Below are 27,146 nucleotides of genomic sequence, written 5' to 3'. Positions count from 1 at the left end.
GAAAACTTCAGAGAGAAACCCCACACTGAACCGAAAGAAAGGCCTCCTAAACTTAAAGATACCCCATCGGTGGTAACTATTTACTGGAATTAGCTCATAGAGTTATACTGTATGGGAGATTGTTTGGGAGAAGGGACATTTCTTAGACTTCAAGAACAGAGGAAGATGGGAACGGAGTTAATTCCAGAATAGTGTGCACGTGAGTAGCCATTACTGTAGTTAAGTGTACCGTTGTTTTGTATTGTGGCCTTTCTTGTGTGTTTTACATGTCAATAAACATTATTTTATTTGAATGGTTACAAGACTCTATAATTTCGTCAAAGGTTTGCAAATCTTTCCTCACATTATATCAAATTGATGAAATATACTCTTAAGAACTGGTGTTGTAAGTTACCCTTCTGAGTTTGGGATACCCTCGCATCTAACATCAGTGGGATTCTTAACATTTGATATCACCTGCAGTGAATCGAACTGATTGAAAGTTGACATCTCCGATGTTGGGGACCTAGAGGAAGTTGAGATGGATCATCCACTTGGCATTTGCTGAAGATTGTTGCAAACGCTTCAGCCTCACCATTTGTACTGAGTACTGGGCTCTCCCATCTTTGAAGATGAGGATATTTGTGCAGCCTCCTCCTCCTCCAGTGAGTTGTTTACTTGTCCATCAATATTTATGACTGGATGTGGTAGTACTGCAGAGCTTTGAACTGATCAGTTGGTGGTAGGTGCATTTAATACTGTCTATCGCATCTACCTACAACTTTTGGAACACTAGCAGTCCTGAGTTGTAAGTGGGAGATCAGCCAGGGGTGCATTGAAAAAGTCAAATCCAAAAGTAACAAAGGTATGGACGAGGGATTCAGCAGCAGATGAGCTTAGGTGAAATTGAGCAATGTTATGAAGATGCAAATATACAGTCTTAGTGATGGCACAAACATGAGGTCAGCAGCTCACCTCAGGATAAAATATGACACCAAGGTTGTGAACAGATTGGTTAATTTCAGATAGTTGCCAGGGAGATCAATCAAATCAAAAACATGCTTTCAGATGATGTCATTAAGGAATGGCATGTAGATTGGAGGAGATCAACGAAGGATCCTTGGGAGACATTAGAGGTAACAGGAGCAGGAAGAGAAGCCATTGTAAATGATTCTCTGGCTACAATTAGATAGGCAAGAATGGAACCAGGTAAGTCCAGTTTCACCTAACTGAATGGCAGTAGAACAATGGAGAGGCCTTGGAGGAGAATGGTGTGAACAACTGTGTTGAAGGCTGCAGACAGGTCGAGAAGGATGAGGAGGGAAAGTTTTCTGTTGTCATAGTCACATAGGTTGTCATTTGAACAAAGAACAAAGAACAATACAGCACAGGAACAGGCCCTTCGGCCCTCCAAGCCCGTGCCACTCCCTGGTCCAAACTAGACCATTCTTTTGTATCCCTCCATTCCCACTCCGTTCATATGGCTGTCTAGATAAGTCTTAAACGTTCCCAGTGTGTCTGCCTCCACCACCTTGCCTGGCAGCGCATTCCAGGCCCCCACCACCCTCTGTGTAAAATATGTCCTTCTGATATCTGTGTTAAACCTCCCCCCCTTCACCTTGAACCTATGACCCCTCGTGAACATCACCACCGACCTGGGGAAAAGCCTCCCACCGTTCACCCTATCTATGCCTTTCATAATTTTATACACCTCTATTAAGTCTCCCCTCATCCTCCGTCTTTCCAGGGAGAACAACCCCAGTTTACCCAATCTCTCCTCATAACTAAGCCCCTCCATACCAGGCAACATCCTGGTAAACCTCCTCTGTACTCTCTCCAAAGCCTCCACGTCCTTCTGGTAGTGTGGCGACCAGAACTGGACGCAGTATTCCAAATGCGGCCGAACCAACGTTCTATACATCTGCAACATCAGACCCCAACTTTTATACTCTATGCCCCGTCCTATAAAGGCAAGCATGCCATATGCCTTCTTCACCACCTTCTCCACCTGTGACGTCACCTTCAAGGATCTGTGGACTTGCACACCCAGGTCCCTCTGCGTATCTACACCCTTTATGGTTCTGCCATTTATCGTATAGCTCCTCCTTACATTATTTCTACCAAAATGCATCACTTCGCATTTATCAGGATTGAACTCCATCTGCCATTTCTTTGCCCAAATTTCCAGCCTATCTATATCCTTCTGTAGCCTCTGACAATGCTCCTCACTATCTGCAAGTCCTGCCAATTTTGTGTCGTCCGCAAACTTACTGATCACCCCCGTTACACCTTCTTCCAGATCGTTTATATAAATCACAAACAGCAGAGGTCCCAATACAGAGCCCTGCGGAACACCACTAGTCACAGGCCTCCAGCCGGAAAAAGACCCTTCCACTACCACCCTCTGTCTTCTGTGACCAAGCCAGTACTTCACCCATCTAGCCACCTCCCCCTTTATCCCATGAGATCCAACCTTTTTCACCAGCCTACCATGAGGGACTTTGTCAAACGCTTTACTAAAGTCCATATAGACGACATCCACGGCCCTTCCCTCGTCAACCATTCTGGTCACTTCTTCAAAAAACTCCACCAGAGTTTTTTTTGAGACTTTGATAAGAGCGGTTTCCACAATGTAGCAAGGTGATTTGGGGTCATTTGATTTGAGAGATTGTAATATGATTTTCTGGGAAAGATGGGAAAGGATTTGGAAGATGACAATACATTCAAGGACATTGGAGAAGAAATTGAGGTTGAAGATGGGATTGCTGTTTGTAAAGAAGTCTTTACTTTTTTGAGGTTGACTAATGAAAGTTATGACTAAAGGTAATAAGCAACTGAACTGTTCCCTTCTAGTTTTCAAAGACTTATTGTGGAAGAAAAATAAACCTTAAAATTGAGGAAGGGTAGAAATACTTACAAAGGAATAAAACACTTTGAAAATAACTTTGTTACTTGCTTATAAAAGTTATTATTAATTGTAAATACATTCCCAGATTCACATTTCAAAACAACAAATTAAACTACATTACAAATTGCATGAAATTATATTAACACATTTCAAAACAACAAATTAAACTACATTACAAATTGCATGAAATTATATTAACACATTCAAACATAAGATTGCCTTAAAATAAATTTCCAGTTTTTTTTACCTGTTGAAAAAGGGCAGCTTGACTCTGAACAAAGGAATCTTGCACCTTGAGTGTATTTTGTTACGGTTGTCATTGCAATTACGACCCCTTCTATCATATAGTATCTCAGCAGCTCGTACCCACGGGGAAACTGGCAAAAGTTAAGTGAGTAATTCGGTAGTGGAGGCAAGTGTGTCAGCTTTAGCACAACATTAACCTTGAAAATACAAAATGATGTTGTCAGTGGAAGGATTGCTTTTAAGAATTTGGCTTTATTCCTGAAAATAGATTTCAGTTGGTGTCAGTATGATTCAGTTAGTCTTATCTCTTAGCCAAAAGGTAGGGAGGGCATTCAAGAATTTCAGTATATAATGCATGTGACACTTCAGCATGGTATTGAAGGAGTACTCCAACGTTGAAGGTGCCTACCTTCAGTTGAGATCTTAAATCAGACAATATCTGCTTTCTCCTGTAGTTCACAAGGATTTTCAAGGTCCCTTGTCACTATTTATAAGAGTGAGGAGTTCTTCTACTGTTTGTGGGATTATGCGGTGTGCAAATGGGCAGTAGTTAAGTAACAATAATCCTACATTTAAAGTAATATAGTGTGTGAAGAGCTTTGGTGCACAAAGATATGTGATAAGTTGTATAAATACATGAAACTAAGAGGGAATGACAATCAGCTCTGAGAAGATCAGAAAAATTTAAACCATTGCTAAAGGTTAATAAGCTAAATGGCCTTCTCTCCTCACTATGTTGTACTGTCAACATTCATACTTTAATGAGCTAAAATATAATTCTACTGTAGTGCCAAAATTAACATTTGGTGCCATGGTAAACTAGTGTGAAGCCATTTTTTGAATCGATTTCAAATAAAACTGTTGGACTATAACCCGGTGTCATGAAACCTATTAAGAAGTGTCCAAGGAGTCCCATCATTGGTGGAGTTGCCTTAAATGTTTTTAAAATGTAGGAACTCCAGCTTTCCTCCAAGGATGTATGCCCAAGAAAAAACAGAAAAATAAGTCAAACATTTAATGCTAATTTGCTACTTAAATAGATAGTAGAACAAATCAATTATGTAGAAAAAGTTCAATTAAACTTAAAAAGAACAAAAATGAACAAGAGGGTAAATAAAGATAATGGGAAAGGGATGTGAATGGGGAAAAAAGACTCAAAGGGCAAGCACAATTGAAGAATTTATTTTTGTTTAAAATTGTGTTTTCACCACAAAGTTGTAATAATAAATGATAAGTTAACACACTCCTAATATCCACAGATTTATTGTATGAATGTTTGTTTCATTGTCAGTTTTCAGAGGTGAAAACTTACAAAATTGGATGTATTTATTTAACTGAATTGTTCAGCATAAAGAGTTAAAATTTTGAAATGCAGAAAGAACCTTGTAGAGTATGAATTGATAAATAAACACGGTAATGACTCAGACAATATACTATCTGTATCTCATTTTGAAGAAACCTGTGATTAAAAACCGCTCACCACACTGGATTAAGACCCATTTACCTGGTTTTCTGTTTCTAATTGTTGAATTAATAACAATGTCTTGATACTTGTAAAGCAAACCTGAAAAACACATGTTCAAAATGAAATATGTACAAAAATGTAAATCCTAAATCACACAATAGGAATTGAGGAACCAAATTAAAAATGTGATTATCACAGTATGAGTGTCATTTGCCTAATTCAGGATTTTTCTTTATTACTCACAGACTGAAACAAATAGGCAGCTTTTAGTGGCTGATGAAGAACACAGTTACCAAGCCTTGCATCCAATTCCGTCAGGTCAGCTGGATTTATACTAATAACGAAGCGATAAACAGCAAGAGACTGTTTGGAATCTGTAAAATTAATACATTTTAGAACAAATATTTATAAATACTGGCCCAAGAGTGCTGAAATAAATGTACATAAATGCATTATGTTCATCTATAAAAAAACTTAAAGTTTAAAGTGGTATAACTGACTTTTTCTTAATTATTTCATGGAATGTGAGCATTGCTTGCAAGGACAAAATTTGTTGCCCATCCGGATTGCCTTCCAGAAGATGGTTGTCTCTTTTCATCTGAATTTTAAGCATTAACACTTACAGTTGTATGAACTTAAATATAAATGCACAAACTAAACAAAATAGGCCACTCCTGATCTGCCTGCACATATCCATAAGTCACTGATGGATATGCTCTGCAAGGTATCCCATGTCAGAAATCACTAGTCCAATAACAAATCTGGGGTCTGCACCAGATATTCACTCATGTTCAACATCATTAGTTTCTCTCATACATTTCACCTTGCTTATATTGAGCAATTATCTTTATTTCTCAATATCTAGTTACATGAGTGTGACTCAGGATCTGTATGAGATACTGTAATCTCAATGCTATCCCCCACATACTTCTCTTGACCTAGAAGAAAGGCTGATAGACAGAGACATGAGCATTATCAGGCTAATTTATTTTACACATGAACGTTTACAGTGAGTTTTAATCTATTTCATAATGTTTCTCTTATAACAGTGTGAACGACAGCACATCACACCACCTCTGTTAGCAGGCTAACTACAGTGCTAAGAGAAATTTCCCTAAACTACTTTGCATTTAACAAACAAGGAACTGTCATTCCTTGTGTCCAACTTTCTTATCACTGTCCTTTCTCAGTCTGACAGATGACCAAAAGCTCCATCATTGACATTCTCCAGTGCTCCATGTTCTGGGATTGAGTTGTCAAGGCTGATTTTCCCTGCCTGGAATAATGGTGCAGATAAGAAAATAATTTTATGAATTAATGTATATTGGAATACATTCAATTAACCCCGAATGTCTCAAGGCGATTTGATATACAAGATGCACCTTCAGTGCACGCATTTTGGCTGAATGTATCTTGCATTCCTACAAGATATACATTATGTATTTAATTTAGTGGCAAAATATTTATACAAGTTAACAGTAATCTTCCTTTAACCAAATTATCAAAAATTCCAAAACATGACAATTGGACAACAGGATTCTACAGAGGTTTATTTTGAAGATATACAAAATATAAATCAAAAGAACTGATTTAAAAATGCATTAAAATGTAAGACTACATATGGACTAATATACCTCTATTTTAAAAGGGGTATTTTTAAATTGGTAAATGTGTAAACAGATTCACTTGTTACTATTGCATGGCATGATTTAATGTTAAAACAGCTATATTACAAATAATTGATTGGGCTGGCTGGATAGTCTTTCCCCCTCTTGTTGGATGTTGTATGTTCATTAGGTCTTAGGAAGAGGTTCTGAATCTTGTGTGGTTGAACATTTACTGATAATACATAATTATGTACATTCATACAGGGTATAGCCCAAGCAGAGATAGATCCATGTTTGCTTCTACAAGGTCTCTGTCCAGTTCACAACTCTTTCTAGTCTCAGGTTGAGTCTCTCCTTACATCACATTGTGGGTGGTACTGCTTCTCAGTCCCAAATTAGCCCCAGCTATGCTACACACCCTTATTACATTGGGTGGATAAAATTTTGATGCTGATCATTTATTGCTGCTGGGATATTTGGAAGAGATACATGGCAACTCTTGGCCCAAAACAACAGGGCAAATGTGCTGCAAATGGTTAGCTGTGTCAATGCAGTTTCGCACATCATAAATTAGGTCATGGGAATAAATGAGGAAGAGATTCTCTCAATTGAGAAGTAATGCCAAGTTTGGGATTGTTTAAGTGGTTGTTTAAAAGACAAAATAGCTTGTTTCATACATGCACCAAGTACCTAACCCAAAGTATGGTGCCACTTCAAAAATGCAAGTTGAAAGAACCCAATGCTTACATCTCCTATTCACAACTACTATTTCAGTGAGCTGAAGCACCAACTTGTTGGCTAGGGAAGGAAAAAAAGAGGCTTTCTTTGACTTACATAATTGTTGCATGCTTTGCTATCAGGTCACTATGGCTCCTCTTGCATGTTCTGTGCACACCACACCAAATGGAATATAAGGTGGTTATTGAAAGAGTGGGCTCTTCACCACATTCTAATGCTGAAAGCATCTGGCTTATTCAGGTTGTTTGGATTGTCACTAGTGCAGATTTCCCTCAATGGCTGTGGGTAGCTTTCATATTGCCAGAGGAGCTGTTACCTTTAACAGGCTAATTAACTACTTTCACCAGCTGTCCATTTGTGGTCAGCAGGTAGCTCGGCTGTGGCTGTTTTCACCTCTTAAAAATCCCATGGCAGTGTAAAAATGTAGCTCTTCACTAATTGCTTTCCACTGCCATTTTAATCAACCCTCCCACCTCCCAACCTGTCTGCAGAGGGTTTGTAAATTCCTGGCCTATATATCCAAGCAGAATTTAGATGAGTGCACCATCCAAAGAGAAATCTTTGCACTCTTTCTTTGGTACAGGAGTTTCTATACAGTGAATAACTGCCAGTGGATAATAACCCTTAACTAGTAAGGTAGCCCTCATTACCCAGAGACCATTCAACCAGTCTGCCTGCCAACACCCTCCCAATAAAGGTCAGTGGCAAGCATTCTTGCTTCGTCACTAACTGCAAAGTCCAAGCCAATTGATTATTTCCTCCATATATTCACTCAGGAATAAGAATGCATTACCAATTTACCAAGACTTCAAGGATAAATGAATAAAACATATGTTAAGTCCTGAACAGGTTAAAAAGGCTCAAACCAAATGAAGGATGGATTGTATTTATCCTTATTATGGGGTGAGATTTAGAATCCTACAGTGCAGAAAGAGGCCATTCGGCCCATTGGGTCTGCACCAACCACAATCCCACCCAGGCCCTAGCCACATATCCCTACATATTTACCCACTAACCCCTCTAACCTATGCATCCCGGGACACTAAGGGGCAATTTAGAATGGCCAATCAACCTAGCCCACACATCTTTGGACTGTGGGAGGAAACCGGAGCACCCGGAGGAAACCCACGCAGACATAGGGAGAATGTGCAAACTCCACACAGACAGCGACCTGAGCCGGGATTCGAACCCAGGTCCCTGGAGCTGTGCTACCGTGCCGCCCATAGTCATAACGAGGCAGTCAATGCATTTTGGTAAATCCAGTAGATTGGAAACTGGCTAAAGAGGCTCCTATTTTCAATAGACCTGTAGAGTTTCAAACCCATTAATCTTGCATCAAAATAATCAAATCAAAGAAGGAATTTAAGGATTTCCTGTACAATAATAGTCTAGTAAAATCAGCCAACATACTCAAAGGGGAGATCCTTTCTGGCTAATTTCCCCAATGGTTGAGGAAGAACCATCACAGATTTACTGCAGAAAGTACCAAAAAGTGGCTTTTACTTATGAAAAAATAGGAAAGTTACACAAGAAGGACTCTTCAGGATAAAGCAGTTGAAATTTATATAATCTGATAAATTGGCTAAAGGATAAGAAACAGCGAAGCACACTGGAAGAAATATAAGGAGACAGTGCTGAATGGGTGCTCCAGGAATTGGTATTGAGATTCATACTGTTTTTAATCTACATACATTATTTGCATTCCTAGGTTCAAAGAAAATGGTCATATTCACAAATACCAAACAATATCAATTGGATATCATGATTGAGGAATCATGGGTCATTTTTGGGGAGCAGGCTTCGTTCGTGATGAAGGGAACTTAATCATAATACTCAACATAGGGAACTAAGCAGCTAATATTTTATTAAGGTTTTGAAAATAAAATGCAAAGGGCATTGGAAGTCATTAATGTTAGTTGTTAAATTTGCCAGTACTGATTCATAGAAATCATAGAAACCCTAGTGCAGAAGGAGGCCATTCGGCCCATCGAGTCTGCACCGACCACAATCCCACCCAGGCCCTAACCCCCCATATTTACCTGCGAATCCCTCTAACCTACACCTCTCAGGACCCTAAGGGGCAATTTTTAACCTGGCCAATCAACCTAACCCGCACATCTTTGGATTGTGGGAGGAAACCAGAGCACCCGGAGGAAACCCACGCAGACACGAGGAGAATGTGCAAACTCCACACAGACAGTGACCCGAGCCGGGAATCGAACCCAGGACCCTGGAGCTGTGAAGCAGCAGTGCTAACCACTGTGCTACCGTGCCGCCCAATAGGAAAGGATTCTAAACACAAGGTTTTCTTGTATCAGACATGACAACTCAATTACAATGTAACTTGAATTTTGATTTGATTTATTGTCACATGTATTAACATACAGTGAAAAGTATTGCTTCTTGCATGCTATACAGACAAAACATACCATTCATAGAGAAGGAAACGAGAGAGTGCAAAATGTAGTGTTAGTCATAGCTAGGGTGTAGAGAAAGATCAACTTAATGCAAGGTGAGTCCATTCAAAGGTCTGACAGCAGCAGGGAAGAAGCTGTTCTCGAGACGGTTGGTACGTGACCTCAGACTTTTGTATCTTTTTCCCGAAGAAGGTGGAAGAGAGTGTGTCCGGGGTGTGTGGGGTCCTTAATTATGCTGGCTGCTTTGCCAAGGAAGCGTAGACAGAGTCAATGGATAGGAGGGTGGTTTGCGTGATGGATTGGGCTACATTCACTGACCTTTTGTAGTTCCTTGGGGTCTTGGGCAGAACAGGAGCCATACCAAGCTGTGATACAACCAGAAAGAATGCTTTCTGTGGTGCATCTGTAAAAGTTGGAGTCATAGCTGACATGCCAAATTTCCTTCGGCGTGGTGGACTTTCTTAATGATAGTGTCAGCATGGGAGGACCACAACAGGTTGTTGGTGATCTGCACACCTAAAAACTTGAAGCTCTCGACCCTTTCTACCTCATCCCCATTGATGTAGACAGGGGCATGTTCTCCTTTACGCTTCCTGAAGTCGATGACAATCTCCTTCATTTTGTTGACATTGAGGGAGAGGTTATTGTTGCTGCACCAGTTCACCAGATTCTCTATCTCATTCCTGTGCTCTGTCTCGTCATTGTTTGAGATCCGAACCATTATGGTGGTATCATCAGCAAACTTGAAAATTGAAAATCGAATAGGAGTCTGACATAGGTGTCTTTGTTATCTAGGTGTTAATAAGAAATAAGAACCAGGAGCAGGAGTAGGCCATCCAGCCCCTCGAGCCTGCTCCGCCATTCAATAAGATCATGGCTGATCTTTTTGTGGACTCAGCTCCACTTACCCGCCCGCTCACCATAACCCTTAATTCCTTTACTGTTCAAAAATTTATCTATCCTTGCCTTAAAAACATTCAATGAGATAGCCTCAACTGCTTCACTGGGCAGGGAATTCCACAGTTTCACAACCCTTTGTGGGAAGAAGTTCCTCCTCAACTCAGTCCTAAATCTGCTTCCCCTTATTTTGAAGCTATGCCCCCTAGTTCTAGTTTCCCCGCCAGTGAAAACAACTTCCCTGCTTCTATCTTATCTATTCCCTTCATGATCTTATGTTTCTATAAGATCTCCTCTCGTTCTTCTGAATTCCAGGGTTGAGTGCAGGGCCAGGGAAATGGCGTCTGCTGTTGACCTGTTGCGGCGGTAGGCAAACTGTAGTGGATCCAGGTAATCCGGGTGGCTGGAATTGATTCGTGCCATGACTAACCTCTCAAAGCACTTCATGGATGTCAGAGCCACCGGCCAATAGGCATTAAGGCACACTACTTGGTTTTTCTTAGGTACTGGGATGATGGTCGTCTTCTTGAAGCAGGTAGGAACCTCAGATTGTTGTAAAGGTTGAAGATGTCTGTGAATACCCCCGCCAGCTGATCCGGGCAGGATCAGAGTGCACCTCTGAGGTCCCCCATCCGGGTCAGTCGCTTTCCGTGGGTTGACCTTCAAGAAAGCTGCTCTGACATCTGCAATGGTGACCGTAGATACAGGTTCATCCAGGGCTTCCAGGGTAAAGGGCATGCTCTCGCTAACATGGTACAGTATGAAACCATCCATTGTTTAAAAGAACAAATTATGTACATTTCTATTCGAGAACAAGTTTAGTCTGGGAATTCTGCCAGATTTACGGGCCCACATCCAGCAGAAAACTGGTTCTAACCTCCTTGCAAAACACTGAATAAGTTAAAAATATAGTTTTGTTAGCTAAGCAACAAGGAAGTCATTTTTATTTAGGAGTATGATACACTATCAATCGAGCCAAGACTAGTTGTGAGCAAGACAAATAGGCTTTTATTAGCAAGAACTTGGAGCCGTCCCTGTCGGTGATCTGGTCTGGACTGAGGGCAAGGGGGAGGAGCCACCGCCTTTATACCCAGACCAGGGGGAGGAGACTTGGGCAGAACCGACAGGGATGTACCACATATACAGGTACTGAGAAATACTAACTACGGTGGTTAACCACTACAGATAACATATAACAGTGGTTTACCACAGAGTATACTTCCGATAGTTGAATGGACAAATGACAAATCATTATTTCAGGTGTCAGATTATAATTCGATTTGACAATGTGTCATGAATAGATTGAAAGTTAAATATTAAATTAGATCATGTTAAGTTAATTGCTGGGCTGTATCTAAGATAACCAAATTGTATAATTGTCCAAGTTTTTGGCATGAAAGTCGAGATCTGCGGAGAAGACTCGAGGTGCTGTTGCATCACCAGATCCCCCTTCGGCCGAAGTATTGTACGTCTCTTGTTCTTTGTATTGTTTGCATGTTTTATAACAAAACCAGTTGTGGAAGTAATTTTATTACGCTTTAAATCTGGGTTTCATTTACCTTTGCAAAAAATATTAAATAAATTTACTTTTTAGTCTTTCTAAAGTAAACCGGCCACTGAAAACAGAATTCCCCACTTCATTCAGTTATATCTTTTTTGTAAATATATGCTCATGTAAATATTGATATGTTTGCATTTGATATCCTCAGTGATCAACATTTGGACAACAAACGGGTTGTAAGCAATGTTTACGTATGAAGATCTATGCTGTGATAACACTGCAATGACTTCAGGGACATTCGCTCTGTTGCCATTTCTCATGATATAAATATAAATTAATACCATTCCATACACAGAATTCTGAACGAATAATTAGAGATATTGCTCCTTTAAAAAATTACCATTATAGTGAATGCAGTCGTTGATAAGTTTGTGCAGCCCTCCGCTCCTGTCCAAGTAAACTAGGGCCATCTCCTTCAAAGCCAGATCCTCAGCTGCCATTTTAACACAACAACGTTAACCTCAGCCTGTGGAATTTACCAGAAAGCGGCTGTACCGCCGCCATTAACCGGAGAAAGATTCCTCCCTCCCGCCTCTCCCCAGGTCCCGACACCTGCGAGTGCCTGCACGCGCTGCTAGTGCGCATGCCTAACAGCACCCCCCCCATCCCCCGGCAGGGCGCGTGGCCCGCACTGTGCCCATGGACAATCTTACAGCCCAGCCTGAGCAACTTGTCCAAACCGAAGCAAATTGATTTCTAGAGCAAAACACACAGCTGTCAAATCCAAGATCACTGTTAGTCTGAGATTTATGACCAAAGATGAATCATTCTGCTTTGGCAGTCAGTAACATTGAGCAGGCTGATCTACTGCAAAATTTAATAATCTCTTCTCCAAAATTAAGCACCAGTATTTCCCCCACTTTCAGTTTTCTTCTGAACTTTTGACACTGTTGTCTCCTTGTCAAAAAGCGGTAACAAATGAATTCCAGGAGATCACAATCACTAACCAATAACCCACCTCCAGTCTATATAAGGTGATGCACCTCAATGAGCACCCGGAAACAAGGCTTTAGTACTGAAGGCTTTAATACATTAACAATGAAACTACTAACACAAATTCACCCGTTCAGACTGAAGGGGTCCTGCCGGAGCAGGGGGTCTTATACCCTGCCACCGGAGGCGGGACCCCACTGGAGTGTGCCATGATAACACTTAGGACAGGTAAACACCCTATCCCAACAACATAGTACAACCCCCATAACAACAACACCCTAGCCCAACAGTAACACAATAACAACCCCAGTGGTGAACCAACGATGGTTCACCACATTCACCCCTCCTTTAGGAACCAAAGGTGGCGGGGTGGATGAAAACAGACAATGACAAAAAAAAATAACAGGATTCACAAGTCCAGACGGTCTGGAGGACCACACCGACGCTGCGATCTTCTCAACACCGGTTGCGAAACCGGAGCAGGTGCTTGCGGTGGCTCTCTCAAAGCAACATCTGGCTGTCCCCTCAAAGACTCCCGGGCCGGCCGGCCCTGATGAGGCGATGGTGCAGGGGATCCTGGAACGTTTGGTGGTGGTGGTGGTGGTGATGATGGTGGCGCCGATCTCCGAGTCTCAGGCAAGCTGTACATGAGAGTAAAAGTGTTATGCACTGGTCCCGGTGCTGACCGCGCCACGTCTGGGGAAGTAATGAGGAGTAGTGGATCTGTGACTGGGGGAATAGGAGCGACAGGAGTTGCTACGTCCCCTGCGGGCGCCAGGTCTCTAATGGAGACAGTGTCCTCTCGCCCGTCAGGATATGCCACATAGGCATACTGAGGGTTGGCGTGGAGGAGTTGGACCGGTTCGACCAAGGGGTCGGACTTGCGAGCCCTCACATGGCGCCGCAGAAGGACGGGTCCTGGGTACGTCAACCAGGCTGGCAATGAGGTCCCCGAGGACGACTTCCGAGGGAATGAGAACATCCTCTCGTGGGGAGTAGCATTGGTTGCCGTACACAGGAGGGAGCGGATAGAATGGAGCGCATTTGGAAGGACCTCCTGCCACCGGGAGACTGGAAGGCCCTTGGATTTCAGTGCCAGTAGGACAGCCTTCCAGACTGTAGCATTCTCCCTTTCCACCTGTCCGTTACCCCTAGGGTCGTAGCTCGTGGTTCTACTAGAGGCAATCCCGAATGAGAGCAGGAATTGCCTCAAGTCGTTGCTCATGAACGACGAGCCCCTGTCGCTATGAATATAGCAGGGGTACCCGAACAGGGTAAAAAGCTCACTGAATGCCTTGATGACGGTGGCAGTCGACGTGTCCGCACAGGGGAAAACAAACGGAAACCGGGAAAATTCGTCTATTATGTTAAGAAAATAGACATTCCGATCCGTTGAGGGAAGGGGGCCCTTAAAATCTACACTCAGCCTCTCAAAAGGGCGAGTGGCCTTGACCAAATGTGCCCGGTCTGGTCGATAAAAGTGTGGTTTGCATTCTGCGCAAATCCGACAACTTCTAGTAACTGACCTGACCTCCTCCACCGAGTAGGGTAGGTTGCGGGCTTTTATGAAGTGGTAGAGTCTGGTGACTCCAGGATGGCACAGATCATTGTGGAGAGCCTTCAAGCGGTCCTCCTGCATGATGGCGCATGTTCCGCGCGAGAGGGCATCCGAGGGCTCATTGAGCTTCCCTGGACGATACATAATATCGTAATTATAGGTGGAGAGCTCAATTCTCCACCGCAAGATCTTATCGTTCTTGATCTTGCCCCTCTGCGTGTTACTAAACATAAACGCCACGGATCGTTGATCCGTGATCAGGGTGAACCGCTTACCTGCCAGGTAATGGCGCCAGTGTCTGACTGCCTCCACAATGGCCTGAGCCTCCTTCTCCACCGCTGAGTGCCGAATTTCGGGGCCTTGAAGGGTGCGGGAAAAAAACGCGACGGGCCTGCCTGCCTGGTTTAGTGTGGCGGCTAGGGCGAAATCAGATGCATCACTCTCCACCTGGAAGGGGATGGATTCATCCACCGCGTGCATCGTGGCTTTCGAAATGTCGCTTTTCAAAACCTTGAAGGCCAATTGGGCCTCCGGCGTAAGTGGGAAGGTCGTGGACTTAATGAGCGGACGAGCTTTGTCCGCATAGTTGGGGACCCACTGTGCATAGTACGAAAAGAACCCGAGGCATCTCCTGAGTGCTTTCGTGCTAGCGGGCAAGGGAAGTTCAGTGAGTGGTCGCATACGGTCTGGATCAGGGCCAATGACCCCGTTTTCCACCACGTATCCGAGGATGGCTAACTTACGCGTACGGAATACGCACTTCTCCCTGTTATAGGTCAGATTCAGGCGAGATGCAGTGCGCAGAAAGTGTTGGAGATTCGTGTCATGGTCCTGCTGGTCATGGCCGCAGATGGTGACGTTATCCAGGTACGGGAAGGTAGCCCGCAACCCGTTCTGGTCCACCATTCGGTCCATAGCACGCTGGAAGACCGAGACCCCATTGGTGACACCAAATGGAACCCTGAGGAATTGGTATAGACGACCATCCGCCTCAAAGGCCGTATATTGTCGGTCCTCTGGGCGGATGGGGAGTTGATGGTGGGCGGACTTAAGGTCTATGGTAGAAAACACTCGGTACTGCGCAATCTGATTGACCATATCAGAAATGCGCGGGAGAGGATACGCATCCAGCTGCGTGTATCTATTAATGGTCTGACTATAGTCGATGACCATCCGAGGTTTGTTCCCGCTTTTGACTACCACGACCTGCGCTCTCCACGGACTAGCACTGGCCTGTATGATCCCTTCCTTGAGGAGCCGCTGAACCTCAGATCTAATAAAGATCCGGTCCTCAGCGCTGTAACGCCTACTTTTAGTAGCGATGGGCTTGCAGCCAGGTACCAGATTTTTAAAAAGGGATGGTGTCGTGATCTTCAGGGTGGATAGATTGCACGCGGGGCGTTTTGGGCAATTTGGAGGCTGCGGCTGGTTCCCTACGGCCAGTGAAGGGAGTGGCCCACCGTACTGTAGGATCACACTCTTCATGTGGACCATAAAATTTAGTCCGAGGAGAATTGGCGCGCAAAGGTGAGGTAACACAAGGAGCCTGTATTGCTCGTAGACTGTGCCCTGTACCTCAAGAGTTACCATACATCGTCCTTGGATCGGTACAGACCGGGACTGTGATGCCATGGAAATGGTCTGCTTGGCAGGGAGAACCCGGAGTCCACACCTTTTAGCAGTTTCAGGGTGTATGAAACTTTCGGTGCTCCCACTGTCAAACAGACAATTTACAGTTCTGCCACTAACCTTTACCTCCATCATAGAATGTTCCAGTCTGAAATGCCTGGTCTGATCCAGAGAGATCGACGCCACCGTTGGCCCCTGGGCGTCACTGCATGCTGCCGATGTGGATGCTGAGGACCCCTGCTGGTCGCTCCTAGTCGTCGTGGACCATGATGGCCGCCCCCATGAATAGCACATGGGCGAGGGCGCCAAGCGCAGCGACTCCTGGTGGTCTTCCTCCTCCTCTGTTTGCCACGATGGCGCCGTCCTGAGGTCGCACGTGGTCGGACCTCGTGAGTACTGCAGCGCCGAAGGAGATGGTCTCCGTTCTGGAGGGTTACAAGCTGCACTGCCGTTTTTAGGTTTGGACCTGCAGACTTTGCTGTAGTGGCCTTTTTTACCGCACTGGCTGCAGATTGCCGTTCTTGCCGGACACTGCTGCCGTGGATGCTTAGCCCCACCGCAAAAATAGCATCGCTGGCCCCCTGGAGCTGCCGCCGTCGTCGAATCGATCTGGGAGCGCGGGTTCGCGGGGCGAGGAGGGAGCAGAGCTTGCTCCAACCACGTTGACTGCACGTGGTCCTCGGGGTACAGCGCCAAGCTCTTCGACGCCGCCTCCAACCTCACGGCCATCCCCATTGCCTGGGTCAAGTTGAGTTTCCCCTTTTCTAGTAATTTAAGTCTGATATACGAGGACCCTACCCCTGCTACGAACGCGTCTCGGGCGAGGTCGTGCATGTACTGCTCGGCGGAGACGTCCTTACAGTCACAAGCCCTGGCAAGCTGCAGGAGTTCATTGGCGTAGTCTTCTATGGTCTCGCCCGACTGCCGACGTCGTGTAGCGAGGAGATAACGAGCGTGAATCTCGTTGGGTGGCGTAATGTACCTATTCTTTAGGAGCTCGACGGCACCCTGGTAAGTGGAAGCTGCACGAATGGCTAGGTAAATCGTGTCGCTTACCCTTGCGTGGAGGACCTGGAGTCTATCACTGTCCGTAGTGATAGCTACCGAGGCTGCCAGGTAGTCCTCGAAGCACTTCCACCAATGTTCGAACGTGTTAGCTGCACCGACCGCACGTGGGTCCAGTGTCAGACGATCCGGTTTTAGGATCTGCTCCATATTCTCAGTTAATGTATTAAATTGATGCACCTCAATGAGCACCCGGAAACAAGGCTTTAGTACTGAAGGCTTTAATACATTAACAATGAAACTACTAACACAAATTCACCCGTTCAGACTGAAGGGGTCCTGCCGGAGCAGGGGGTCTTATACCCTGCCACCGGAGGCGGGACCCCACTGGAGTGTGCCATGATAACACTTAGGACAGGTAAACACCCTATCCCAACAACATAGTACAACCCCCATAACAACAACACCCTAGCCCAACAGTAACACAATAACAACCCCAGTGGTGAACCAACGATGGTTCACCACATAAGGTGATGTTCTCCAAAGACTCATCTTGCTCCCTCCTGTTTGGAAAAAGTCCCTTGTGACTCACCTGATGAAGGAGCACTCCGAAAGCTCGTGCTATCAAATAAACCTGTTGGACTTTAACCTGGTGTTGTGAGACTTCTTACTGTGTTTGGAAATGTTAACATCGTTAATTGAAACAACAAAAGATATAAGCAGAAATTATGTGAGGCTTTCAAAAACAGGTCTCTGGTTTACATAAACAACTGATAAGGAAGGAAGCAAATGCCATATGACCAAGTGGTAAAAGAAAACTGAGACAGAAGAGATGTAAAGCCTTGAGAGGGTCTTGACCCAGATGAAATGCGGCCTATGCAGTCTAATCGTTCATAAAACAATTGGGGAGATGGTGATACTATGATAAAATCACCGGTAATCCAGAGACCCTAAGGACATGGGTTCAAATCACAGTTGATGGAACTTAAATGCAATAAATAAAATCTGGAATTGAAAGCTAGTCTCAGAGAATGAAATAATCAGCAATTGTTGTAAAACCCCATCTATTTCCCTTCAGGAAAGAAAATGTGTCATGTTTACCTAGTCTGCCCTGGATTGCCAGATCAGCAATGTGGTTGACTTTTTTTAAATTGCCTTCTGAAATGGCAAGCCACTGGACAATTAGGGATGGGCAACAAATTCTGACCCTGCCAGTGATACCCACATCCCATAAAAGGATAAAAGCACAATATATGAAAACAGCAGGACCAGCACTGCAAATAAGAGCCTAATGAAGCTCTGTCAGAATAAGAATCAAATGCCATGTGAGAGCTGATCACTTGGCTCCCTTGATGTTGATTTATTGGTTTAAAGAATGGCGTTTGTATGCTTGTGAAAATTGCTTTAATGCGTGCAAGGTAATTTTGATTAACATAAATCATATCATTTTCTTTGGTTGGCATCACTGAATGGGCAGAAATAAGACTTTTTGGGCAGTGACAGTTATCAAGGAAAGAAGATTGGTTTCAGGTAGAGTACTGAGTCAGATTTTTCTGATGTATATGCTGATAAGTGGAAACATGTATATTAGAAGAATGGCCAAAGATAGCGATGGAGAAGGCACTGGAGAAGATGTGCCAGCAGGAACTCGACAGTGCTAATCCAAAAGCAAAATATTACGGATGTTGGAAATCTGAAATAAAAATAGAAAATTTTGGAAATACCAGGTCTGGCTGCATCAATGGAGAGACAGAGTTAATGGCGGAATTTTCCAATTTTTGGCCAAGTATCAACTCGGGCAGGAAAAACTGAGTATAACCCATTGGCTGCAATGCTGTCTTTTCCTGCCATAGTTTTTGACACCTAAAGTAAAAAAAAACTAAGGAGCAAGTCCCACAATGGGTGGACTTTGATTGAGCCTTCCCTACCAGCAACTTAGGCTCCTGAAAGATCGAGGCACCCTTTTTAAAAAGGCACCCCAAGTAAAAAAATAAATAAAACATCTTGGGCATGACCCTCTCCCTCCCCAGGGGCTGAACTCACCTGTGCACTTCTGGTGGGTTCTGTTCACCAGGTGCATGTCATGGGGAACTTGTCCTGATTCACATCAACATGCCCTCATGCGGATGTTAATAGAGAGTCAAACATGGAGGGGACAATCAGGTATAAATGCCCAGTGAGATTTAAATTAATACAAATAGGTATCCTGACTTTTAAAGTTGTGATCCCTGTTACATCATTGACAGGAGGACAGGGACAATAGAGTAGGGAAATTCTGCCAGCATTTTGGGTCTCCCGCAGGATTCTCTGACCTCCACCTGCATTCCCGCTCCCAAAACCAGGGGTGGAAAAATTCTCCCCAGTATTTCAGGTTGTGATCTTTCATCAGAACTATCTGATGAAAAGATTACAACCTGCAATATTTACTCTGTTTCTCTCACCACAGATGCTGCCAGATAAAAAGACAACTGACACTGTTAGTTTCTTGGGCTGAAAAATAAACTGGTGATATGGTTGTTTGAATATAAGATTCACATTTGTGCACAAAGAAATAAGGCCAAAATGGATGAACTAATTCAATTGAAAGAAGTGTCCAAGATGTTGTTCATGAATTTGGTAAAACAATAGGGGCAGCTTGCTCAGAAACACATAAGGTGGGATTTTCCAATCTCGCTCGCCCCGAAACCGGAAAATCTTGCCCACAGTCAACAGACTTTTCCATGGTCTGCCCCTCACCCATTCCGATTTCCGTGGTGGGTGGGACAGTAAAAATCACCCTATAAAGTTTCTTTGGGGGAAAACTGAAAATATTGCGATGACCTTAGACCGGAAACTGTAAAGGAAAATTTGTAATTTCATTAAAAAGTCTCTGGAAACCACAATTGTTTTAAGAATAATTGAAAAGGATTTCTAAGAGTTTGTATCAAAGGTAATATTCTTGAATAAGAATTACTGGTCTATGCGATCTGGCAGTGCTTGATATGGAAGCAGTATCAACAGAAAGGAAGTTAGAACATAAGAACTAGGAGCAGGAGTAGGTCATCTGGCCCCTCGAGCCTGCTTCGCCATTCAATAAGATCATGGCTGATCTTTTTGTGGACTCAGCTCCACTTACACACCCGCTCACCGTAACCCTTAATTCCTTTACTGTTCAAAAATTTATCTATCCTTGCCTTAAAAACATTCAATGAGGTAGCCTCAATTGCTTCACTGGGCAGGGAATTCCACAGATTCACAATCCTTTGTGTGAAGAAGTTCCTCCTCAACTCAGTCCTAAATCTGCTCCCCCTTATTTTGAGGCCATGTCCCTTAATTCTAGTTTCAACTACCAGTGGAAACAACTTCCCTGCTTCTATTTTATCTATTCCCTTCATAATCTTATATGTTTCTATAAGATCTTCCCTCATTCTTCTGAATTCCAATGAGTATAGCCCCAGTCTACTCAGTCTCTCCTCATAAGCCAACACTCTCAACTCCAGAATCAACCTCGTGAATCTTCTCTGTACCCCCTTCAATGCCAGTATATCCTTTCTCAAGAAACCAAAACTGTACACAGTACTCTAGGTGTGGCCTCACCAGCACCTTATACAGCTACAACATAATCTCGCTGTTTTTAAACTCCATCCCTCTAGCAATGAAGCACAAAATTCATTTGCCTTTTTAATTACCTGCTGCACCTGCAAACCAACCTTTTGTGATTCATGCACAAGGATAGCCAGGTCCCTCTGCACAGCAGCATGCTGCAATTTTTTACCATTTAAATAATAGTCCATTTTGCTGTTATTCCTACCAAAACAGATGACCTCACATTTACCAACATTGTACTCCATCTGCCAGATCCTTGCCCACTCACTTAGACTATCTATATCCAGATATACCACATCCACAGGTTCCCCATTGTCTGCTGCGCACGTCATGTTCTCAAAGAATTCCACCAAATTAGTCAAACATGGCCTGCCCTGTATGAACCCATGCTGCGTCTTCCCAATGGGACAATTTATATCCAAATGTCTTGCTATTTCTTCCTTGATGATAGATTCAAGCATTTTCCCTCCTACAGAAGTTAAGCTAACCAGCCTATAGTTACCCGCCTTTTGTCTACCTCCTTTTTTTAAACAGTGGCATCACATTTGCTGCTTTCCAACCTGCGGGAACCACTCCTGAGTCCAACGAATTTTGGTAAATTACCACTAGTGCATTTGCTATTTCCCCCGCCATCTCTTTTAGTACCCTGGGATGCATACCATCAGGGCCAGGAGACCTTTAGCCCCATTAGCTTGCCCAACACTACCTCTTTTGTGATAATGATACTTTCTAGGTCCCCACCTGTCATAGCGTTCTTGTCATCAATTTTTGGCATGTTCTTTAGAAAGAACAAAGTTATTTGGCAGGCAAACATAAATGAGAACTGCAGACACAAAGGAGAGCTACAAGCAGAGGAGCTGGAGGGTGAAGGCTCAGGTGCAGACACAGAGTCATAAAGAAGTGTTCTCGTGAGGAAAAGCAAATCACTCAGGAAGAGGTCCGTTTTTCTGTTTGGCAAAAAAGAGACAGAAGCTCTTAGAGGCAAGTTGTGAAAGCTCTTGAAAGCTGTGCAAATAGCATAGAGACCTAAAGAGCTGGATCTTTTCCCAGAAGTGGCCAAATCGTGAATTGTGATGTTACTGGTTGGTCAGTTGATAAGGAACTATGGAAAGAAGCTATACCATCAGGACTGTCATGACCCAATTGGGAGAAGGTTCACTGAAGTGTGCTGCTGATGATAATTAAACCTGTGAAACTCAAGAGAAAGCGGTTGTTGATTTGACTCCTGACCTACCCTGCACGAATATGCACACCTCCTTGTGGAATGTGCCTTTGCAAAGGAGGTCTGGAGTGAGATGCAGTGGTATTTGTCGCGGTTTGTCCCGAGCAGCTCGGTGACACAGGACTCTGTGCTCTACGGGCTGTTTCCGGGGACGCACACCGAGACAAATATCAACTGCTGCTGGAGGGTCATCAACTCGGTGAAGGACGCGCTTTGGTCCGCCCGAAACTTGCTGATCTTCCAGCTGAAAAAATTGTCCTCGACCGAGTGTTGCAGACTGGCACATTCCAAGGTCCAGGACTACGTGCTCAGGGACACGCTCAAGCTTGGGGCAGCTGCCGCAAAGGCACAATGGGGAAAGGCCACCATGTAAAGCATCTCAACCGAGGCAGACCGAGGGCCCGGTAACTGCAGAATACCCTCGGCCTGCGTAACTGTGTGCCAATCTGAAAAATAACGGCACACAGTAAACTCTGTCGCATGTATATAGTTTTAAGAAATGAAATGTAACAAAATGTAATGTTTTTGTAATTAAGCACTGTATTGTACTGTAAAAATGATTCTTTTTTGCACTGTTTATGACTTTTGGATCTGTCATTTTGCAATGTTTTATTGGAGAGTTTCTTTTTGTGAATAAAGTATATTTTTGAAATAAAAAAAAATTAGTGCATTTTGAAACTGTGCAGCTACGTAATGCATACATGCTGAAAGGGAATGCTTGTGGAAGACATCTTTCTCATACTAACTATTTAAAGTGAAATTTAGTTTTTTCAAATATAATTCATGTTTAATTGACATTGATTTTGGGTCATGTTAAAGTAAAAACTACAACCAGTGGAATCTTATTAGTAATTCCTTCATTTGGAAGTCATTCAGTAAATTTGGTTATTTTGCATTATCGTTTCTGCATGGGGATCATAATTTAACTTTGTAAACATGGTTTACAGGAATGCAGCATCAGAGCTGGAATTTTGAAACTAGCAATAAAAGAGGCAATAACAGTGTTTTTTGAACATCTGTAGTAAATCCACAATCACTGTATGAGCTGGTGGCAATGTATTCCAAAGACTTGCTAAATAGAACAACCTCCTGAAATCTAACATAGTTCTATGCTTGCATATCTTATGCAAGTCCCCTCATTCTGCATAACCTAATTTAAATTAGCATCATGCATACAATTGTTGCCATCCTGATTTTGGATGAGATGTTAAACTGAGGCTCCATTTCCCCTCCCAGATGCATGTTAAAGTTTCCACTGCACTAAGGGAGAGGGGAAGGGAACTCTGCTCAGCTGACCAATATTTATTCTTCAACCAACATTAGATAACTTTTTTATTGTTACTGTTTATGGAATCATCTGGAGTACAAATTAGCTGCCACATTTCCCTACATTATATTTGGTCAAGAAAGATTTTGAGAAGTCTTGCAATCATCCTTTCATTGAAAATGTTTTAAAATCTTAAAACTTTTTATGGTAATAATGATGCAGATTGCCAGCCACAGTGAAAAGCTGGAGTTTTACTTTGCATTCACTGACTCGTTTCAGAGAGGAAGTTCAGCAAAATATACAGAAAGACAAAGAGTATTGGAACATGCTTAAAGTTCAGAGCATGGATAGCTACAGGACATGTTATATAAAAGGTTTGAAATTAATTCTGACAGCAATACCCAAAATTTGCCTTGTGAGAAGAGTGTAAAGTGACTTCTACAGTTAAACCTATCACATACAGTTCTTGTAAGTAGTGTTGTGGGAGTTAATCACATTTATGTAAATTTTAAAAAGGTTTCTTAGATACCAAATGGGGATTTATCCTCTTGTTCAGATCTCAATTTCACAGATAGACCAGTTAAAAAAAAAGATTGGTTAAGTTATAGCTGTGAAAATAGGGTGTTTATAAACAAAATATATACAGTTATGGTGAGGTATCGTAAATCTAACTATACAGTAAAGTAATATTTGAAACACTGCTGTTTTATTTGATAAATGTATTTTGTTACTTTAAACTTATTTGGAACTATTACTGTTTGTCAGAAAATCAATCTAAATCTTAAGAGTCAGCTGCAGGAACAAAAACAGTTTTTCCTTGCATGGATGTGAGCATCGCTTGCAAGGCCAGCGTTTATTGTCTGTCCCTAATTGCCCTCGAGAAGGTGGTGGCGAACTGTTTTCTTGAACTGCTGCAATCCATCTGATGTTGGTACAACCAGAGTAGTTAGGAATAGTGTTCTGGAATTTTGACACAATGTCAATGAAAGAAGGATGATATAGTTCAAAACCAGAGTATTGTGTGGCTTGGAAGGCAACCTGCAGGTCCTTCTAGGTGGTAGAGATCGTAGGTTTGGAAGGTGCAAACAAACAAGGGAGGTTTGATGAGTTGCTGCAGTGCATCTTGTAGATGGTGAACACTGCTGCCGCTGTGAGCTAGTGGTGAAAGGAGTGAATGTTTAAGGTGGTGGATGGAATATCAATCAAGCCTTGTCCTGAATGTTGTCACCAAGCTGCAGGAAAGCAGAGATTATTCCAAAACACTCCTGACTTGTGCCTTGTAGATGGTGGTCAGAGGTGAGTTACTCAGTGCAAAATATGCAGCCTTTGCTCTGCTCCAGTAGTCAGAGTATTTATATGGCTTGTTAGTTAGGTTTCTCGTGACCTACGATGTTGATGGTGAGGGATTTTGGCAATGTTAATGCCATTGAATGTAAAGAGAAGGTGATTAGATTTGCTCTTGCTGGTAATTGCCTTGTACTTGTGTGGCATGAGTGTTACTCGCCACTTAGGCCAAGACCAAATGCTATCCAGTCTTGTTCCACAGGGACACAGACTGCTTCATCATCTGAGAAGTTCCAAATGATATTGAACATAATGCAATCATTAGCAAAAAAACCCACTTCTAACCTTTCATCCAGAAATGCAAAAATAACCCTTGGCTTCTTTTCTGAATCCTCAACCCCAATCAACAAGTGCATGTTCATGGACTTTTCATTAAAATTGAGACCATCTAGTCAGCTGACCTATCCTTCCCCCAGTCCTACTGGGTCAAATCTCTATAAGATTTCCCCTTGCTCCTGCCTGAACTCTTATTCTTTTTGCGTTTTTCTCTTCCATCATCAGTCATACTCTCTCCAAGCTCATCTTGTCCACAAGACCTAACTCCTGATCCCTTGACCCTATTTTCACCAAGTGCAGAAGTAGGCCACTCAGCCCATAGAGTCTGCACCGACAACAATCCCACCCAGGCCCTATGTCTGTAACTATTTACACTGCTAATCCTCCTGACAACTAAGGGGCAATTGAGCATGGCCAACCTAACCCACACATCTTTGGAGTGTGGAAGGAAACCCACACAGACACAAGGAGAACGTGCATACTCAACACAGATATTGACCCGAGGCCAGAATTGAACCTGGATCCTGGCACTGAGAGGCAGCAATGCTAACCACTGTGCCATCGTCCAATCCAGATGATCTACAATGGTTTCCAGTTGAGAAATTCAATTTGAAAATTCTTTCTTGTTTTCAAGCTGTCCATAGTTTTGTGTCTCCTTATTTCCGTAACCTCCTTCAGCCACACAACCTTTAGGGGTTTCTGTTTTCCCTCCATTCTGGCTTCTTGTGCATTGATGTGGAGATGCCGGCGTTGGACTGGGGTAAACACAGTAAGAAGTTTAACAACACCAGGTTAAAGTCCAACAGGTTTATTTGGTAGCAAAAGCCACACAAGCTTTCGAGGCTCTGAGCCCCTTCTTCAGGTGAGTGGGAATTCTGTTCACAAACAGAACTTATAAGACACAGACTCAATTTACATGAATAATGGTTGGAATGCGAATACTTACAACTAATTCAGCGCCAACAACTGCCAGTTTCCAGATGCAATTTTACATCTCATCCGCTTCATCCTGGACCACAATATCTTCACCTTCAACAACCAGTTCTTCATCCAGACACACGGAACAGCCATGGGGACCAAATTTGCACCTCAATATGCCAACATCTTCATGCACAGGTTCGAACAAGACTTCTTCACCGCACGGGACCTTCAACCGGTGCTATACACTAGATACATCGATGACATTTTCTTCCTTTGGACTCATGGTGAACAATCACTGAAACAACTCTATGATGACATCAACAAGTTCCATCCCACCATCAGGCTCACCATAGACTACTCTCCGGAATCGGTTGCATTCTTGGACACGCGCATCTCCATTAAGGACGGTCACCTCAGCACCTCACTGTACCGCAAGCCCACGGATAACCTCACGATGCTCCACTTCTCCAGCTTCCACCCTAAACACGTTAAAGAAGCCATCCCCTACGGACAAGCCCTCCGTATACACAGGATCTGCTCGGATGAGGAGGATCGCAACAGACACCTCCAGACGCTGAAAGATGCCCTCATAAGAACAGGATATGGCGCTAGACTCATTGATCAACAGTTCCAACACGCCACAGCGAAAAACCGCACCGACCTCCTCAGAAGACAAACACGGGACACAGTGGACAGAGTACCCTTCGTTGTCCAGTACTTCCCCGGAGCGGAGAAGCTACGGCATCTCCTCCGGAGCCTTCAACATGTCATTGATGAAGACGAACATCTCGCCAAGGCCATCCCCACACCCCCACTTCTTGCCTTCAAACAACCGCACAACCTCAAACAGACCATTGTCCGCAGCAAACTACCCAGCCTTCAGGAGAACAGTGACCAAGACACCACACAACCCTGCCACAGCAACCTCTGCAAGACGTGCCGGATCATCGACACAGATGCCATCATCTCACGTGAGAACACCATCCACCAGGTACACGGTACATACTCTTGCAACTCGGCCAACGTTGTCTACCTGATACGCTGCAAGAAAGGATGTCCCGAGGCATGGTACATTGGGGAAACTATGCAGACGCTGCGACAACGGATGAATGAACACCGCTCGACAATCACCAGGCAAGACTGTTCTCTTCCTGTTGGGGAGCACTTCAGCGGTCACGGGCATTCGGCCTCTGATATTCGGGTAAGCGTTCTCCAAGGCGGCCTTCGCGACACACGACAGCGCAGAGTCGCTGAGCAGAAACTGATAGCCAGGTTCCGCACACACAAGGACGGCCTCAACCGGGATATTGGGTTTATGTCACACTATTTCACATAAATATTTCTGCTTTTTTCCTCCTGAGTCTTTATCATGCGATCCTAGAATCAGAATTTATGTCACACTATTTGTAACTCCCACAGTTGCGTGGACCTGCAGAGTTTCACTGGCTGTCTTGTCTGGAGACAATACACATCTTTTTAGCCTGTCTTGATGCTCTCTCCACTCCCATTGTTTTGTTTCTTAAAGACTGGATTAGTTGTAAGTATTCGCATTCCAACCATTATTCATGTAAATTGAGTCTGTGTCTTA

The 27,146-nt window shown here is 43.5% G+C and overlaps 1 protein-coding gene across 1 annotated transcript in view; it reads right to left on the bottom strand.

The window, feature by feature from the left end:
* Positions 1 to 7,108, bottom strand: part of mcmdc2 (minichromosome maintenance domain containing 2) — a 50,972-nt gene extending 43,864 nt beyond the window's left edge. Inside the window, exons 1-4 of the mRNA XM_078216281.1 lie at positions 7,040 to 7,108; positions 4,842 to 4,972; positions 4,638 to 4,697; positions 3,135 to 3,330 (exon numbers count right to left, since the gene is read on the bottom strand). Coding sequence (XP_078072407.1) covers positions 3,135 to 3,330; positions 4,638 to 4,697; positions 4,842 to 4,972; positions 7,040 to 7,052 — 400 coding nt within the window. The 5' untranslated portion in view covers positions 7,053 to 7,108. The remainder of the gene's footprint in view (positions 1 to 3,134; positions 3,331 to 4,637; positions 4,698 to 4,841; positions 4,973 to 7,039) is intronic.
* Between the last annotated feature and the right edge of the window lie 20,038 nt (positions 7,109 to 27,146).

Source organism: Mustelus asterias, chromosome 7, assembly GCF_964213995.1.
Source record: "Mustelus asterias chromosome 7, sMusAst1.hap1.1, whole genome shotgun sequence".
Taxonomy (NCBI): domain Eukaryota; kingdom Metazoa; phylum Chordata; class Chondrichthyes; order Carcharhiniformes; family Triakidae; genus Mustelus; species Mustelus asterias.
The sequence above is the reverse complement of the archived record's forward strand: the minus strand, read 5'-3'. Positions and strand labels throughout refer to the sequence as shown.